We start from the raw sequence: 15,595 nt of genomic DNA, 5'->3' as shown, positions 1-15,595 counted from the left end.
GAATTCACCACACCTAGTTGATAAGAATACGCAAAATGAACTTTGACTACTGCATAAAAAAATTTTTAATTCCTATTTGCCTGTTGTTTCCTATTTTCGAGGCAACCTTCAATAAATCTCATTCAGATCTATCTGTAAACCAACATACTAAGGAACGGAGAAGTTTCTCTGCTTCATTTATTAATCCTTCAGAAAGATTAACTGTATCATCATCTTGGACTGTATCCCACAACAAGGTGTTTCCTTTCTTGCAAACAATATCCAAGTTAATGTCTTTCACAGAATTACTGTCGAATTGATGTTTATGAATTATAGGTTCTTGATTAAGATATTCATGGTAAATAGATGCTACATTGGCAAGATGTTGTTAGAGATGAGATGGTAGCTCTGCCTGTGAAATGAATCTGAACTAGCTCCTCTTCACACCCAGATTCTTCACTATCAAAATCAGCCATATTTTTCTCTGATTTTGCACTGACCTGGGAGCTACGGCAACTGACATCATCTGTACTTAGCTTATCATCAGCCATATGCCCATCATGGTAGTGATGATGATGTGGTGGTGGTGGTAGTGATGCTGAATTTAGTGATGCTAAATTGCCGACAAGCAAATAATTCATTTCCAATCGTCTCCCAAGGAAGTCCCCAGTGCGTGTAATACTGCAAGATTCCTGAGATGCTTCTGCTATATGAGCAGCATTCATTTCCTCTGAAATACGTTCTGGGTCTTCAGCGTGTGAACAGGCATCCAGCATTTGTATTTGATTATCTACTGATGGCATCGGCTCAGGGTTAGAAAACAGGTCCTTTCCTGTTCCATTGCTTGCTGATGGGCCTTGGGAATCCTCTAAGCAAATGCCTGCTTGACTTTCTAACTTTCTGTTCCAAAGATCTGTACCACAACTGCTTTTAAGAGGATTATGACCATGATCTGCATCTTCTTGAAGGGCTTCAAATCTGCAGTGTCTTCTGACTGTCCCTCATTACTAGAGCACTCAGCTGACTGGCTTGCATTAGTAGAATTCACCTCATTGCTAGATCCATTACTATTGCTTCCAGGACCACTGCTTCCATCTTCACCACTGTTGGCAGTTTTGTCAGAACTTCATTGCTTGGATTTCTTTGTGTCTGGAAGTTGCTATTGCATGTGTTTCGTTCTATGTGTAAGTTGCTCATCCATTTCAATATCACTGCCTCCATTCTGATGAGTTTCACTGTTACTGCTGCTTTGAGGACTAACTGCAGGTGACCAAGGTGATGGAGCTGGTCTTCTGAGCTCTTCTTCCTCTTTCTTATTTTCAATGGGAAGATTAATAAAGATGCCAAATAACTGTTTAGGTAGCTGAGCCTTAGCTGCTAATACATTATTCCATAATGCGTTAATTAACATCAATGCCAAGTATAATGTCTGTTCAGTACGAACACTTGGCTGAAGAGCTGAAACCAGATTAAGAAGATGTCTAAGTGGTACTGGATCCAAATTCTTGATGAATAAAGGAAATAAATCATGCATATACCAACTACAGTGTTTTCAGCTGTGCTGCAGCCCAAATGTAGTCAATATGCTAAGTACTCAGTCATCCTGCTGCTGCTAAAAAAAATTCAGTCACTTGACAGTGTTTGATAATCTCAGTATGAAATTCAGTCCATATATTTGCTCTACCACATTGTTGCTTATAAGCCAGTCTGAAAGTTCTTTTGCGATGGACTTTCTATGTCTGATGCTAGTGACTCATTATTACATATATCGTTGAAGGTGTGAAGTTGATTCATTATTTGACTGAGACCAGTCAACCTCTTAGTCAAAATAGATCACGTAAAGGGCTTCCCTGGTGGCGCAGTGGTTGAGAGTCCGCCTGCCGATGCAGGGGACACGGGTTCGTGCCCTGGTCCGGGAAGATCCCACATGCCGCGGAGCGGCTGGGCCCGTGAGCCATGGCCGCTGAGCCTGCGCGTCCGGAGCCTGTGCTCCGCAACGGGAGAGGCCACAACAGTGAGAGTCCCGCATACCGCAAAAAAAACAAAGCATAGCATTGTATTCAATGGTTCTTTCCCTGTGGTACACTTTAAGTCATCCGTATTGTGAGCCCCGCTCGGTCTTAACTCCTGATCAGGGAACTTGCATAAATACCTGATAATGTAGGTCCTAAAAGAGATAATGTGCTACATGACAGCAGAGATATGTAGCCATATTCTAATACTAGATACAACTGTAGTAAATCCATGTGCTGTAAGAAATGGCAAAGTTTTAAGAGTCCCATATTCGAAGCAGTCATTCATGAGAGGTCATTTTCCCCATAAAACAGACGTACCTAATGAAACAAATGCAGTGGCACTTCCACATCATCCATTGTCCCTAATATGTTGCTTTCTTAGGTTGATATATCCTCTATAGTAAGGTGAGTATTATGCTTGCAAGCAGTTGGGAAATTGAATCTGAAAAATTTTTGCTACACATAGTAAGTTTTTCTTTCTCATCTCTATTCCATAAACTGAAAGGACCAGAACTCCTGGAAGATTCCTCCTCTGTCAGGTTACAAATTCTTGTAGAGTATTATTTTTTTCTATTGATTTTTAAATTTTTCTGTACTCCTTCATTACACTCTTTTCTATGTTCAGTGGTTCTTCCACTTGGTTACTCTCATCTTGCCATGCGGGAATCTATAAGATCTTCTGTAAGAGCTTATGGAAAAATCCGAATGAACTTTTTGGCTAACCCAATATGTTAATAGTAGTACAATGTTTACAAAGCTGATCCCAGAGCACTTCAACTTCAGCAATCACTAAGTTATTAAGTGCACACACTACTTGGTTAAAAATCTCCAAATGCTTATATTCCTTGAAGCAGCACAGATATGGCCTCTGTGTCCAGGAATTGATATAAGCAAATGTTTTGAAAGTATGTTCCTTCCTGAACTGCATTCCATCACCACCTTCTGTATCTGATACTGGATATACGTGTATCACTACCTTCAATTCTGTAACTTAAGACTCATCCATCCTCAAGCAGTAAGGTACCTTGATGTGACTAGAAATTACAGAGTGAAGACCTGAATTTTTTAAATGTAAAAAATGTTCTTTTGTCATGGAAGAAATGTTGGATAAAAAGTAATTTGTCAAATCTCTCAACCAATTGAGGTTGAATTCATGCTTTCCATAAAAATTTTGTGTTTAGGCTGCTGAAAGCCTTCACAAGACCATCGTTAAGAGGCGAATGTCTCATGTGAGTGGAGGAGGATCCATAGATTTGTCTGACACAGACTCCCTACAAGAATGGATCAACATGACTGGCTTCCTTTGTGCCCTTGGGGGAGTATGCCTGCAGCAGAGAAGCAATTCTGGCCTGGCAACCTATAGCCCACCCATGGGCCCAGTCAGTGAACGCAAGGGTTCCATGATTTCAGTGATGTCCTCAGAGGGAAACGCAGATACACCTGTCAGCAAATTTATGGATCGATTGCTATCCTTAATGGTCTGTAACCATGAGAAAGTGGGACTTCAGATACGGACCAATGTTAAGGATCTGGTGGGTCTAGAATTGAGTCCTGCTCTTTATCCAATGCTGTTTAACAAACTGAAGAATACCATCAGCAAGTTTTTTGACTCCCAAGGGCAGGTAAAGTGTTCTCTGTTTTATTTTTCACCCTTCCCTGTGAATAGAGTGACTCATTTGAAATAATGAAGCCTTTTCCTTTTAGATTATTTAATTTCGATACTGGCGTGAACTTTCACTTATAATTTTAAAAAAAATAGGTGAAAACGTTGCAAAAAGAAGAATCGTCTAATGTAGGAGTCAATTTGCTTTTTAGGGACTCTAGTGCATGGGCGTGCCTGGGGTTAACAATGTCTTGGGTGTGGATATGAGTGTCTGTGTGTATCTGTGTGCACATTTGGATATGTGCCCATGGTTGAATTTCTGCATGTGTATGACATTTAGATCAGGCAGCTTCATCTCTCTGTGGTCTGTCTGCTGTGCATTGATTCCCAAATCAATTCCCAATGTTTTGTTCTTCGTATAGGTTTTATTGACTGACACCAATACTCAGTTCGTGGAGCAAACCATAGCTATAATGAAGAACTTACTAGATAATCATACTGAAGGCAGCTCTGAACATCTGGGGCAAGCTAGCATTGAAACAATGATGTTAAATCTGGTCAGGTAAGCATTCTACTGAAGTGTAGCAGACGCATTGGTGTCGGTAGTTAGTAGTGAAATAATTTGCTATCCTTTTCTCTGTTGCACCCAAATTAGGGTGTAATAATAAGGTAATTAGAAGTTATATATGTTCTCATATAAACAAAATGAAAATCTTATAGTTCTTATGGTTACATTTGAAAGCATTTAGAAAATCTTCTCTTTTGTTTATATCGGATCTTTTTTTTTTAATGCTTCTGTGTCTAGATATGTTCGTGTGCTTGGGAATATGGTCCATGCAATTCAAATAAAAACGAAACTGTGTCAGTTAGTGGAGGTAATGATGGCAAGGAGAGACGACCTCTCATTTTGTCAAGAGATGAAATTTAGGTGAGTTCTCAAAAGAGCAAAGTTAAGTCTTGTAAATCTTATTATGTTAAGTGAAGTACAGAAAAGTAGTGTGCACCTGGTTATCATGGGAAGTGGGGAAGGTGAAAAAGGAGCATTTTACGTGTGTGTGGTTTTTTTTTCTCTTCACATCTTTTCAAATTTCCCAAACCTTTGTGCCCATGACAGTGCTCCCTTTTTCTAAAATTACACTACACTTGAGCCAAGAATTGGATTCTGTATCCAAATGGATACCATAGCTAAGGGCTGATGTGGTGGATCGGTACCCAGGTTGCTCATGTTTGCGCCCTTCTCACTGTTAGATTTGTAATAGCAGTATCTCTTTTATGAAATTGTCATGTTGCTTGGGTGATTTGGAAAATTACTTGAACTATTAAAAATTCTTATATGACTAAAAGTGTATGTGTGGCTTTAAAAAAGCTGTGTCCTCTTTTCTTTTTCTCTGCCATTCTATAGGAATAAGATGGTAGAATACCTGACAGATTGGGTTATGGGAACATCAAACCAAGCAGCAGATGATGATGTCAAATGTCTTACAAGGTAAAAAAAAAAAAAAAAAAAAGACCTTTAACTAAGTATCAGCAGGTTTACTCTAGGTGTTACTACTACTTCATTATAGTTTGTATACATATATTTTATGTGTATTGAAATCGTTTTTTGGTATATCAAGCTTTTGCATTTGAATTATATAAAGATACTAATCTTTATTTTTTCTTTTTCTTTTTAACTAAAAGACTTTCAGTAAAAACAAATGTGAGAGAGTGTTATGTTTGGAAAGCTTGGGTTGTCTGTTTAGGGAGGATAGTCTACAGTTGGAAAATAAGGTATATAAAGCCTTAGATTGTTTTCAATTTTTGATTGGATAAAGATATTATTTGAGGAACTTAGTCGTTTTGAGTCTTTCTAAAATGTAATTGCTTAAGTTTGCTCTAATGATAAACACTTACTGCAATGTATCAGAAATATTTAAACATTATGTATTACACAAAAACCATTCACGTATATTTCTTTGGCCAGCCTTGGTTCCGTAGTTTGTGCTTTTAATTTAAGGTAGGCATTTTGCCAAGATTACTTTGTAGAAAGTTATTATCACCCTCTCCCCAACTTGAAATGTCTTGGCATTCTGGGCTCTGCATATTAACTCAAATTATTTAGGTTTTCATAGTAATTTGTTTAATGAAATAGGTAGTTATTAAAGTTTGTATCTGTTAGGAAGAAGTTTATTTGAGGGGAAGGTGGAGTGGAAGAACCTGAAAGATTTGTGGTCTTTAAACTTTTTTTTTCTTCAGAGATTTGGACCAGGCAAGCATGGAAGCAGTAGTTTCACTCCTGGCTGGTCTTCCGCTGCAGCCTGAGGAAGGAGATGGTGTGGAATTGATGGAAGCCAAATCACAGTTATTTCTTAAGTAAATTTCAGTCACCAAAAATACAAAGCAAAAAACAAAGCCCCACACACAACAAAACAAAGTGTAACCAAAGTAGCAAATGATTATATTTAGAAAATGGACCTCAGTTGCTTTGTTATTATGGCCATCAGCCGCTGTCTCACAAAATATAACATGTGTTTGAAGCAATATTATCTATGATACGGCTTGTATAGGAAGCCCTATACCAGAGCCACTCATGTGATGCACATGTGTTTTGTGGTTTAATTTTCTTTTCTTTCTACTGAACACTCTGTATTTTTTCACACATACACACACACACACACACACACACTGTATTTTATTTTTACAAGAGATAAATAAACTGACACCAAGCATTGTAAATGGATGACCACAACAAAAGCAACAATGATTGCAATTACCAAACATGAAACACACTCATACTATGTCATAATATTGACATTCAGTCCAGTAATCCAGTGTTTTGTGGTTTTTAAAGAAAATAATTTGATTGGTGAATTGTAAAAATTTTATTTATTTATTTATTTTTGGCTGCATTGGGTCTTCGTTGCTAGGCGTGGGCTTTTTCTCGTTGCAGCGGGCGGGGGCTTCTCTTGTTGCGGAGCACGGGCTCTGGGAGTGCGGGCTTCAGTAGTTGTGGCGCGTGGGCTCAGTAGTTGTGGCTCGCAGGCTCTAGAGTGCAGGCTCAGTAGTTGTGGCGCACAGGCTTAGTTGCTCTGCGGTATATGGGATCTTCCCGGACCAGGGCTCGAACCTGTGTCCCCTGCATTGGCAGGCGGATTCTTAACCACAGCGCCACCACAGCGCCACCACAGCGCCACCAGGGAAGTCCGATTGGTGAATTTTTATTGGTAGTAAAACCCAGATCACCTCCTTAAGTCATTTAAAATGTCATTGTCTAAACTGTTTGGACCAATAATTTTTATATTCTAAACATTAAAAGTGATGCATTGCCAGGAAACACTGCATGTATTTGGTGTTTGTATTACGAAATATGTACTGAGCTTTGTCAGGATAAAATCATATTCAACACAAAACACTTCATAATGAGCCATGCTGGCTGATTACCCCAAGATTGGAGAGAAGCAGATACCCAGAGCCACTCATGTGATGCACATGTGGTGGTTTCAGAATGTCTGATTCGCTGTCTGGTTGATGTGGCCTTCACTGGGTAAGGGTCAGTCTTTTTATTTCACAGGTATTTCACATTGTTTATGAACCTTTTGAACGACTGTAGTGAAGTTGAAGATGAAAATGCACAAACAGGTGGCAGGAAACGTGGCATGTCTCGGAGGCTGGCATCACTGAGGCACTGTACAGTCCTGGCAATGTCAAACTTACTCAATGCTAACGTGGACAGTGGCCTCATGCACTCCATAGGTGAGATAAAATGAAAGCTTCATTTAGAAATTTAAAACCTAGAGAACTGGCATGTAAGACAAGTGGAATTACTTCAGAAAGACCATGTTAGTAAATTTGCATCTGTCTGTCCATATCAGGTTTAGGTTATCACAAAGATCTTCAGACAAGAGCTACATTTATGGAAGTTCTGACAAAAATCCTTCAACAAGGCACAGAATTTGACACACTTGCAGAAACCGTGTTGGCAGATCGTTTTGAGAGACTGGTAGAGTTGGTCACAATGATGGGTGATCAAGGAGAGCTCCCAATAGCTATGGCTCTGGCCAATGTGGTCCCTTGTTCTCAGTGGGTAAGTTCATTGAGTAAGAGCAGAAGAACAGTGCCTGGCACATAGCAGATGCTTCAAAATTCATTCATTCAATGAATTTTTTTTTAATTGAAGTATAGTTGATTTACAGTGTTTCAGGTATACAGCAAAGTGATTGAGTCATATATATATATTCTTTTTCAGATTCTTTTCCATTATAGGTTATTACAAGATACTGGATATAGTTCCCTGTGCTATACAGTAGGTCCTTGTTTATTTTCTATATAGTAGTGTGTATCAGTGAATTGAATTAATTGCTAAAACTTTTAGAGCTGGAAGAAACTTCAGATATTATTTGAGTGATTTTCAGCTGTGGAACGTGGTTGGCTTTTCTAGCCCTCACTAGATTTCTTAAATATGAGGATCTTATTTCACATATTTAAAGTAAAACTCAAACTCCTTACCTGACCCACTGAAAAATTCCATTTGAGCACTCATCAAAAGAAAATTAAAACCCCTGATGTGGTCTGGTGTCTTCATATATTAAATGAGATAATTAGGGTTAAATCTCATATTTAGTTGTCAGTAATGCTAGAACTAGAATTCAAGGCTTATGCCTGTTTACTATTGATATACCTCTAGTTCACAACTCTTTTTTTTCTGTAATGCGTTATACAATTTTTTAAAAATTTAACCACTCTTATTTGCATTTGAAATTGTGGCATTGCTTGTTTTAAATACAGAAGACATAATATGGCTATTTGGCGTCTGTTAATAACAAATTTCCTAGAACCATGTCATTTTGGGTAACATGCTAAACATTTGAGAAAGCTTGTCCCTTTCCATGTTAAAAAGCTGTTTAGTTTATACTGTACTGAAAATGATTTCATTTCATTTTAGTAAATTATATCTAATTTATAATTATATCTATAATTGTATCTAATTATATCTAATCTGTTGTTGCCTGTAGATGTGTTTCTGCTTAAAAGCTGTAGGATCTTATTCTTCATACTTACAGTGAAACTCAAACTCTTTACCCTGGTCTACAAGGCTCTACCCAGCCTGGGTCCTGCCTCATCTCTGACATCATCTTATGCCATTTTCCTTCTTGTTCACCAGACTGAAACCACAGTGGCCATCAAACATGTTAGGCTTATTTCTACCCTTGAGCACCCTTGCTGCTGCTGCTGCCTAGAATACTTATTCCCTGGTCTCTTGTTATTCAAGTTTCAAGTCAGATATCACTTTCCTAGTGAGGTCTTTTCTGGCCATCCAATCAAAACCACACTCACAGTCATTTTATTCCATTCCTTGTTATATTTTCTTTGCAGCAGTTATTTACTGTGTGAAATTATCTTGTTTATTTGATTGCTTGGTCTCCTTCCACCACAATGTGAGCTACATGAGAGCAGACTATGGTCTATGTTGTTTACTGCTGTAGTTCCAGGTCTTGAAGTACAACCTGGCATATAACAGTGACTCAGTAAGTAATTGTTTAATGAATGAAGATGGAATCCTGCTTGTAGCTAGTGAGTTAGAAAAAGGAAATTGTTGAAATCCTCTTGAAGCCTAACATTAGTTCACAGATCTTCATATATTTTGAAAATGGAATTCTGAATTACCTTTTAGCACCTACCTATAATTAGCGCTAAAAATTGTCAATTTTTCAATAAATTTTCAATAAATTTTTTTTTCAATAAAATTTTTTCAATAAATTTTTTTTCAATTTTTCAATAAATTTTTTCAATAAATTTTTTCAATAAAATAGAATTTTTTCAATAAATTTTTTCAATAAAATAGAATTAGTTAAGTCCAAGAGGCTTTAATCATTTTGTTTTCTTTCAGTAAATCATTTCTTGTGTGTTTTATACTAAATGACTTTTTTTTACAGAAGGACTTTTATATTAGGCCAGATCTATTCGAACTGTATCTAAACAAAATACAAGATAACTTTAAAAATTTTAGTTCTGTTTTGTAAATTTAAATTCTGGTGCTTATATGAAAATTCAACTACCATTTATAAAGCCAGACACTTTTAAAAAAAATGCAAAAATACAAAACAACACTACTCTTCACAGATTTTTGTTGTTGTTGTTTTAGAAAATATAATTATTTTTACAAAAACTATTGTTTATGCTAACATGTTATGGATTTATGATGTTAATTTTATTATGTTATTATTAAAATACTATCAAAAAATAAATAAATAAATTCTGGTGCTTAAAGTTTTCAGAATTTTGCAGGGGAGGGATTAGAGTGGAAAAAACTAGCACAACAGTCTAAAAATAGTTTTATTTTGTAACTGAATTATCTCTCGTAATTACACTTGGCTTTAAAATGGAGGACAGAATTTTTATATCTAGTCAATTATGTATTATGTAACTGTAGGAAGTATAGCAGCGTATTGGGTCGTATTTGGCTTCAGTTGTCTGTGGTTAGGATTGTTAAATTTTTTCCTTTATTCGAATAACAGATTATAATAATCCTGGGACCAGACAAGAATTAGAGGAGCTACAGGCCATGATCCTGGCTTTGTTGTCACTGATTGAAGTTTGGGCCATCTTATTATGGCTACCCCTGTTCTCTCTAAATCTCTTCCCAACATGTATGGTTAAACAGTGATTTACTATCACGTTCATTTTTCTTGAGTGTACCAAAAGATACTTTACTGTGGGGAATTATGAGGCTTACCGTTTAGGACCTAGATGGGAATTAGCCACTCATCCCCACTTTGTATGTAAATCTGGCTAATCTTTGGGTTCTGAATGCACAGCCTAGGTCTTTTTCCTGACTTGCTGCAAATCCTGTAGTTTTTCCATTTTTGTTGTTTCTTGCCTAGCCGTGTTCAGCGTTCACTGAGTTTCCCTGACCATATGAGAAGAGAGTAGAGCTCTGTGGTCACCGAAGTCTTATTTGCCCTCATTGATTTTCTAAGAAAATGATCTGTGCATATCAAATTCTTTGCCATCATCTTCTATTTCTGTTTTCTTTCATTTTGTCATAGAATTTGAACTGAATCCTGGATTTTTTTTGTCTTCTGGTAAAGCCTTGACCTCTCTTACCTTTTATCATTTAATCCTTAGAGTTAGCAGCTACTGTAGGTGTATAGAAATAGTCATCTGTCATAGACAGATATACACAGATAAGTCCCAGGGGAAAACTTAATCAGTCACCATATACCTCAGTTCAGCAGGTGGTTGTCAGCTTTGAATTTGCCTTTCAGTTTCCTGCTTAAGGAAAAATGGAACTGTTGACACTGACACAATTTTATTTTGTTCTCAGGATGAACTAGCTCGAGTTCTAGTGACTCTATTTGACTCTCGGCATTTACTCTACCAACTGCTCTGGAACATGTTTTCTAAGGAAGTAGAATTGGCAGACTCCATGCAGACTCTCTTCCGAGGCAACAGCTTGGCCAGTAAAATAATGACCTTCTGTTTCAAGGTTTGTATCCATTTATCTTTTTTTTTTTTTTTTTGGTGCGGAGATATGCGAAACAGTGATTATGTACAGAGCAGAATGTCTTCTTTAATGCAAGATATTTGGAGCAGGCATAATAAATTCCTACTTGTGTATTTCTTTAGGTATATGGTGCTACCTACCTACAGAAACTCCTGGATCCTTTATTACGGATTGTGATCACATCCTCTGATTGGCAGCATGTTAGCTTTGAAGTAGATCCTACCAGGTGTGTCATCCTCTCATCTGCAACAGCTCTCCATTTTTTCATTTCCACTACATGAGGCAAGGCCCTCATAATTTCTCCCCTTGATTCTTAAGATTAGTCTTTAATTATAAAAGTTACACACAAATACATTTTTCTTTTCTTTTTTTTTTAAAAAAAATTTATTTATTTGGTTGCGCTGGGTCTTAGTTGCAGCAGGCAGGCTCCCTAGTTGCAGCTCGCAGGCTCCTTAGTTGTGGCATGCATGTGGGATCTAGTTCCGTGACCAGGGATCAAATCCGGGCCCCCGACACTGGGAGCACAGAGTCCCAACCATTGCACAACCAGGGAAGTCCCTCAAATACATTTTTCTTAAAGAAAGTTACAAATAACATTAAAGGTGTCTTTGACTGTCACCTCTAGAGACATAGCACTGTTACTAGTTAGGCCGTTCTTCTGTCCTTTTTTCAATTCATTTGCATATACATATTTCTAGTGGTAGAAACTGTATTATAATATGAGCACTTAATATAAATGGTAAGATATTATCAATATATACATGGTTTTGCAACTTTTTTTTTTTAACATAACCCTGTGTCTTAGATCATTCTTTGTCAGTATAGAAAGATAATGAATCGGATTCTTTTTAACTGCTGCATAATATTTTGTGGTTTGGCAGTATCATAATTTATTTAGCCAATGCCATATCGATCCCATTGACTTTTAAAATAATTAATTAATATTTGGCTGCATGGGGTCTTTGTTGCTCCGTGCGGGCTTTCTCTGGCTGTGGCGAGCAGGGGCTACTCTTTGTTGCGGCGCACGGGCTCTAGGCGTGCAAGCTTCAGTGGTTGCGGCACGTGGGCTTAGCTGCTCCACGGCATGCGGGATCTTCCCGGACCAGGGCTTGAACCCTTGTTCCCTGCATTGGCAGGCAGATTCTTAATCACTGTGCTACCTGGGAAATCCCAATCCCATTGACTTTCGTAGTAGCTTTCTAATTATTGTCCTAGCATTATCTTTTTATTTGCAGATCATTTACTGCAGGAATTATTCTGAAACCTAAAATTTTTTGTCACTTTTTTTCTTAGAAACCATCAGTTGTTCCCCATTGACTGCAAGAAAAAAACTCATCTGACTATAATCCACATCACTACTTGTCATTCTTTCATGTGTTCTCTGTACTTTAACTCCAGTGAAATATGCGCATGTTGTACATTTTTAAAGTGGCTTGACAACATGGGGTTCATTGGGATTAGAGTTGCCTAATAAGTAATACCCATTTTCCCCCCACCAAGTTCAAAACCAAAAGGGCAGAGGGAGGGGAGGGATGGGAGTGAAGCACCCAGGAATCAACTATCTCCTTTATTTCTGATACAAATGATTAAAGAGTGGGGCTTTAGATCCTGTGGGCATGTAGCATAGGCTTGCTAATACATCACCTTGAATTAGAATCATCTTCCCCATCCCTTGCACAGCTGGGTAAACTACAGGCTTCCATCACAGGGGCTGGCAAGCTTTTTATCACAAGTGGAGGGAAGACCAGATTATATCTTTTCTGCAGGCAGACATATCTAGAATGGAGAGGATGGCACTGAACTGAGCATGCTTGACTCTGTTTTTTTTTAATCTATCTCGCTCTTCCTCCTATAATGTGGATTGACTTAGGAGAAGGGAAAGAGGCCAAGGGGTAATGTAAGGTGCAGTTTAAAAACCACCATCTCCATGAAGCTTTCTACCTGTCCCCATGGTATCTGGCTTATAGTTGGCATTTCATAAATATTTGTTGAATGAAATTTTTAACACTTATGCTTGCTTTTTCTAAGCCACATCTCTTGTCTTTCAGTTAGGACCTTAACATTATTTTATTTTTTATTTTCAAGTTCAGAGCTTCTTGATGGTTTCTCTTCCTAAAAATTTTATTTGGCAACTTCGTATCAGTTGATATTTTTGGCTCTGCCTTTGCTGAAGTATCAACGGTAATATCTAATCAGAACTCTGGCACCTAAATTAACCAGTTATTGTTAAAATGGTTAAAAAGTTGTAGTTTAAACTTAAAAGCGACATTCTTTTAATGTCATCTTGTATTTTGTTACCATTTAGCAATTTCACTTTCTAAAGGGTAAAAATTACTTAAGAGAGTGAACTACTGCCTGAAAGAAATCTACTGTACTAAAAGTACTTTGGCACAGAGAAGGGAACTAGATGACAAGCTACCTATATTCAGGTTACTTAAAATCAAGTTGACATCTTTTCTGACATGTAGAGGGCTTGGAAGTTGACACTGCTATGTTCATAACAAGAAAAAGCTGAAAACAGAAAATCAGCAACTCTTCTTAAATTCATCAGAGAATTGAAGGGCACCCCCCCCCCCAAAAAAAAAGGGAAAAAACTGGCGTGACAGCCAAATTCAGAGAATCCCAGCTTACAGGGAGAAACAGCTGCTGGAGTCAGTAACTGGTAGGAACACTTAGGCTGTAATTGACAACTTGCTGGAGGTTGAGTGTGGATTAGCTTGAGAATGAAAGCTCCTGGGGGCCCTGTGTCAGGGGGACCCCCACACTTCTGTGAGTTTGACCACTAGAAACCCTACCAGGTTCTCATGGTGAAGGTGGAAGAAAAGTCCCCTTGTGCTCTGGGCAGGGGAAGGGGAAAAGTAACCATTTTGTAATATGCCCATAGTGTTCTGTTCTCCCTTACAAAGGCCTGCCTTTCAGGATTGCTACCAGAGCCTTATCTGACCTGGAGGATGGGCAGTTACCCAACTTCAGCCTCCTCTAGCCTTCCTGACTCACATAAGGGGAGAAAAAAGGCTAAGAAATTCTTCTGAAGGTCACAACCCAGCCACTCTGGCCCAGTAAAACAGTGGAGATATAAGCATAAGATTATAGATTGCTTCCCCTCCCCAGTACCTCACTACTACATCAACAGGACTCCAGTGTATTAAAAGTGGGTTACAGCAGAGAGCTTCAACACAGAGACTCTAAGAAGGAATTCCTAGGGAAAACTAGGGAATCCCAGACAACTAGGTAGACAAAAACAAGGACACCGGAAGAAATTGACACCTATAGCTACAGCAAACATTAAGCACAACCTAAGTCCTAGCCAGATTAACATAAAACCTTACACTAAAGACCTCTTTGTTTCTGTTCCTGCTACCCATTATGTCTTGGGTCTTTCAACAAAAAAATTACAAAGCATGCTAAAAAGCAATAAAAATTACAGTCTCAAGAGACAAAGCAAGCATCAGAACTAGACTCAGGTGTGACAGATTTTGGAATTATCAGACAAGGATTAAAATAACTACAATTAATATGTTAAGGGCTCTATGGAAAAAAGTGGACAACATGCAACAACCGGTGGGTGATTTAAACAGAGATGGAAACTCTAAGAAAGAATCAAAAGGAAATGCTAGAAATCAAAAACATTGTAACAGAAAGGAAAAATGCCTTTGGATGGGCTTATCAGTAGACTGGACACAAATGAGAAAAGAATTAGTGAACTTGAAGATATGTCAATAGACATTTCCAAAACTGAAATGCAAAGAAAAAGAAAAACTAACTGAAAAAGTGCATCTTATCAGAATGTGTGGGATGTAGTGAAATGTAGTATTTACAGCATTAAATGCATATATTAGAAAAGAAGAAAGATCTAAAATGAATGGCCTAAACTTTCACCTTAGAAAATTAGAGAAAGTTCAGTATAAACCTAAAGCAAGCAGAAGGAAAGAAATAAAAATTAGAAATCAATGAAATTAAAAACAGGAAAACAATAGGAGACAAAAACAAAAGCTGATTGAAAATCAGAGGGAAAAATTTTTGTACACACAAACACTTAAATAATTGAACACAAAGCTTCATTATAGATCAGAATTAATGGAATAGCCAATAAGTTATCATTGGCATGTGGGAGGCATGAGGGATAGATGTATTAGAGGGACATCTGAAACAGACCAGCAGCACACCTGCTGCTGTGTTGACTCATTAAGAAAAAGTTCCCACAAAGTAGACAAGAACTGTCAAGGTTTCTAGGAATCTCTTCTAGCCCTGTTAAATATATTGTTAATATTTTCTTTCATACGCAAAGCTTCTATGCCCTCCATATCTCAGATTTGAGTTACTATTGTAGCTTCTTAAGTGATCTCCCTTCATAAAGCCCCCATATTTAGACCAGTCTCTTTTTAGTTCCCCATATATCCCAAGTTCATTTTCTGCCTCTGACTTCCCGGCAACCAGTTGCCATGTGAATTAATCGTGTCTGTCTCTGGTTTGCTATTTTGTCTTTTATATCCTTGAATAATTGTACTCATTACT

General features: G+C 37.7%; 1 protein-coding gene across 6 annotated transcripts in view; it reads left to right on the top strand.

Annotated features, from left to right (window-relative positions):
- NF1 (neurofibromin 1) overlaps window positions 1-15,595 on the top strand; it is a 256,997-nt gene that overhangs the window by 121,799 nt on the left and 119,603 nt on the right. For all 6 annotated transcript variants that reach the window (XM_004267159.4, XM_004267158.4, XM_033423420.2 and 3 more), the window contains exons 21-29: window positions 3,176-3,616; window positions 4,020-4,159; window positions 4,403-4,525; window positions 5,000-5,083; window positions 5,833-5,949; window positions 7,148-7,329; window positions 7,449-7,660; window positions 10,901-11,062; window positions 11,203-11,306. In XM_004267159.4, coding sequence (XP_004267207.1) covers window positions 3,176-3,616; window positions 4,020-4,159; window positions 4,403-4,525; window positions 5,000-5,083; window positions 5,833-5,949; window positions 7,148-7,329; window positions 7,449-7,660; window positions 10,901-11,062; window positions 11,203-11,306 — 1,565 coding nt within the window. The remainder of the gene's footprint in view (window positions 1-3,175; window positions 3,617-4,019; window positions 4,160-4,402; window positions 4,526-4,999; window positions 5,084-5,832; window positions 5,950-7,147; window positions 7,330-7,448; window positions 7,661-10,900; window positions 11,063-11,202; window positions 11,307-15,595) is intronic.

The sequence above is a fragment of the Orcinus orca genome, chromosome 19, assembly GCF_937001465.1.
Source record: "Orcinus orca chromosome 19, mOrcOrc1.1, whole genome shotgun sequence".
NCBI classification, from domain to species: domain Eukaryota; kingdom Metazoa; phylum Chordata; class Mammalia; order Artiodactyla; family Delphinidae; genus Orcinus; species Orcinus orca.
The sequence above is the reverse complement of the archived record's forward strand: the minus strand, read 5'-3'. Positions and strand labels throughout refer to the sequence as shown.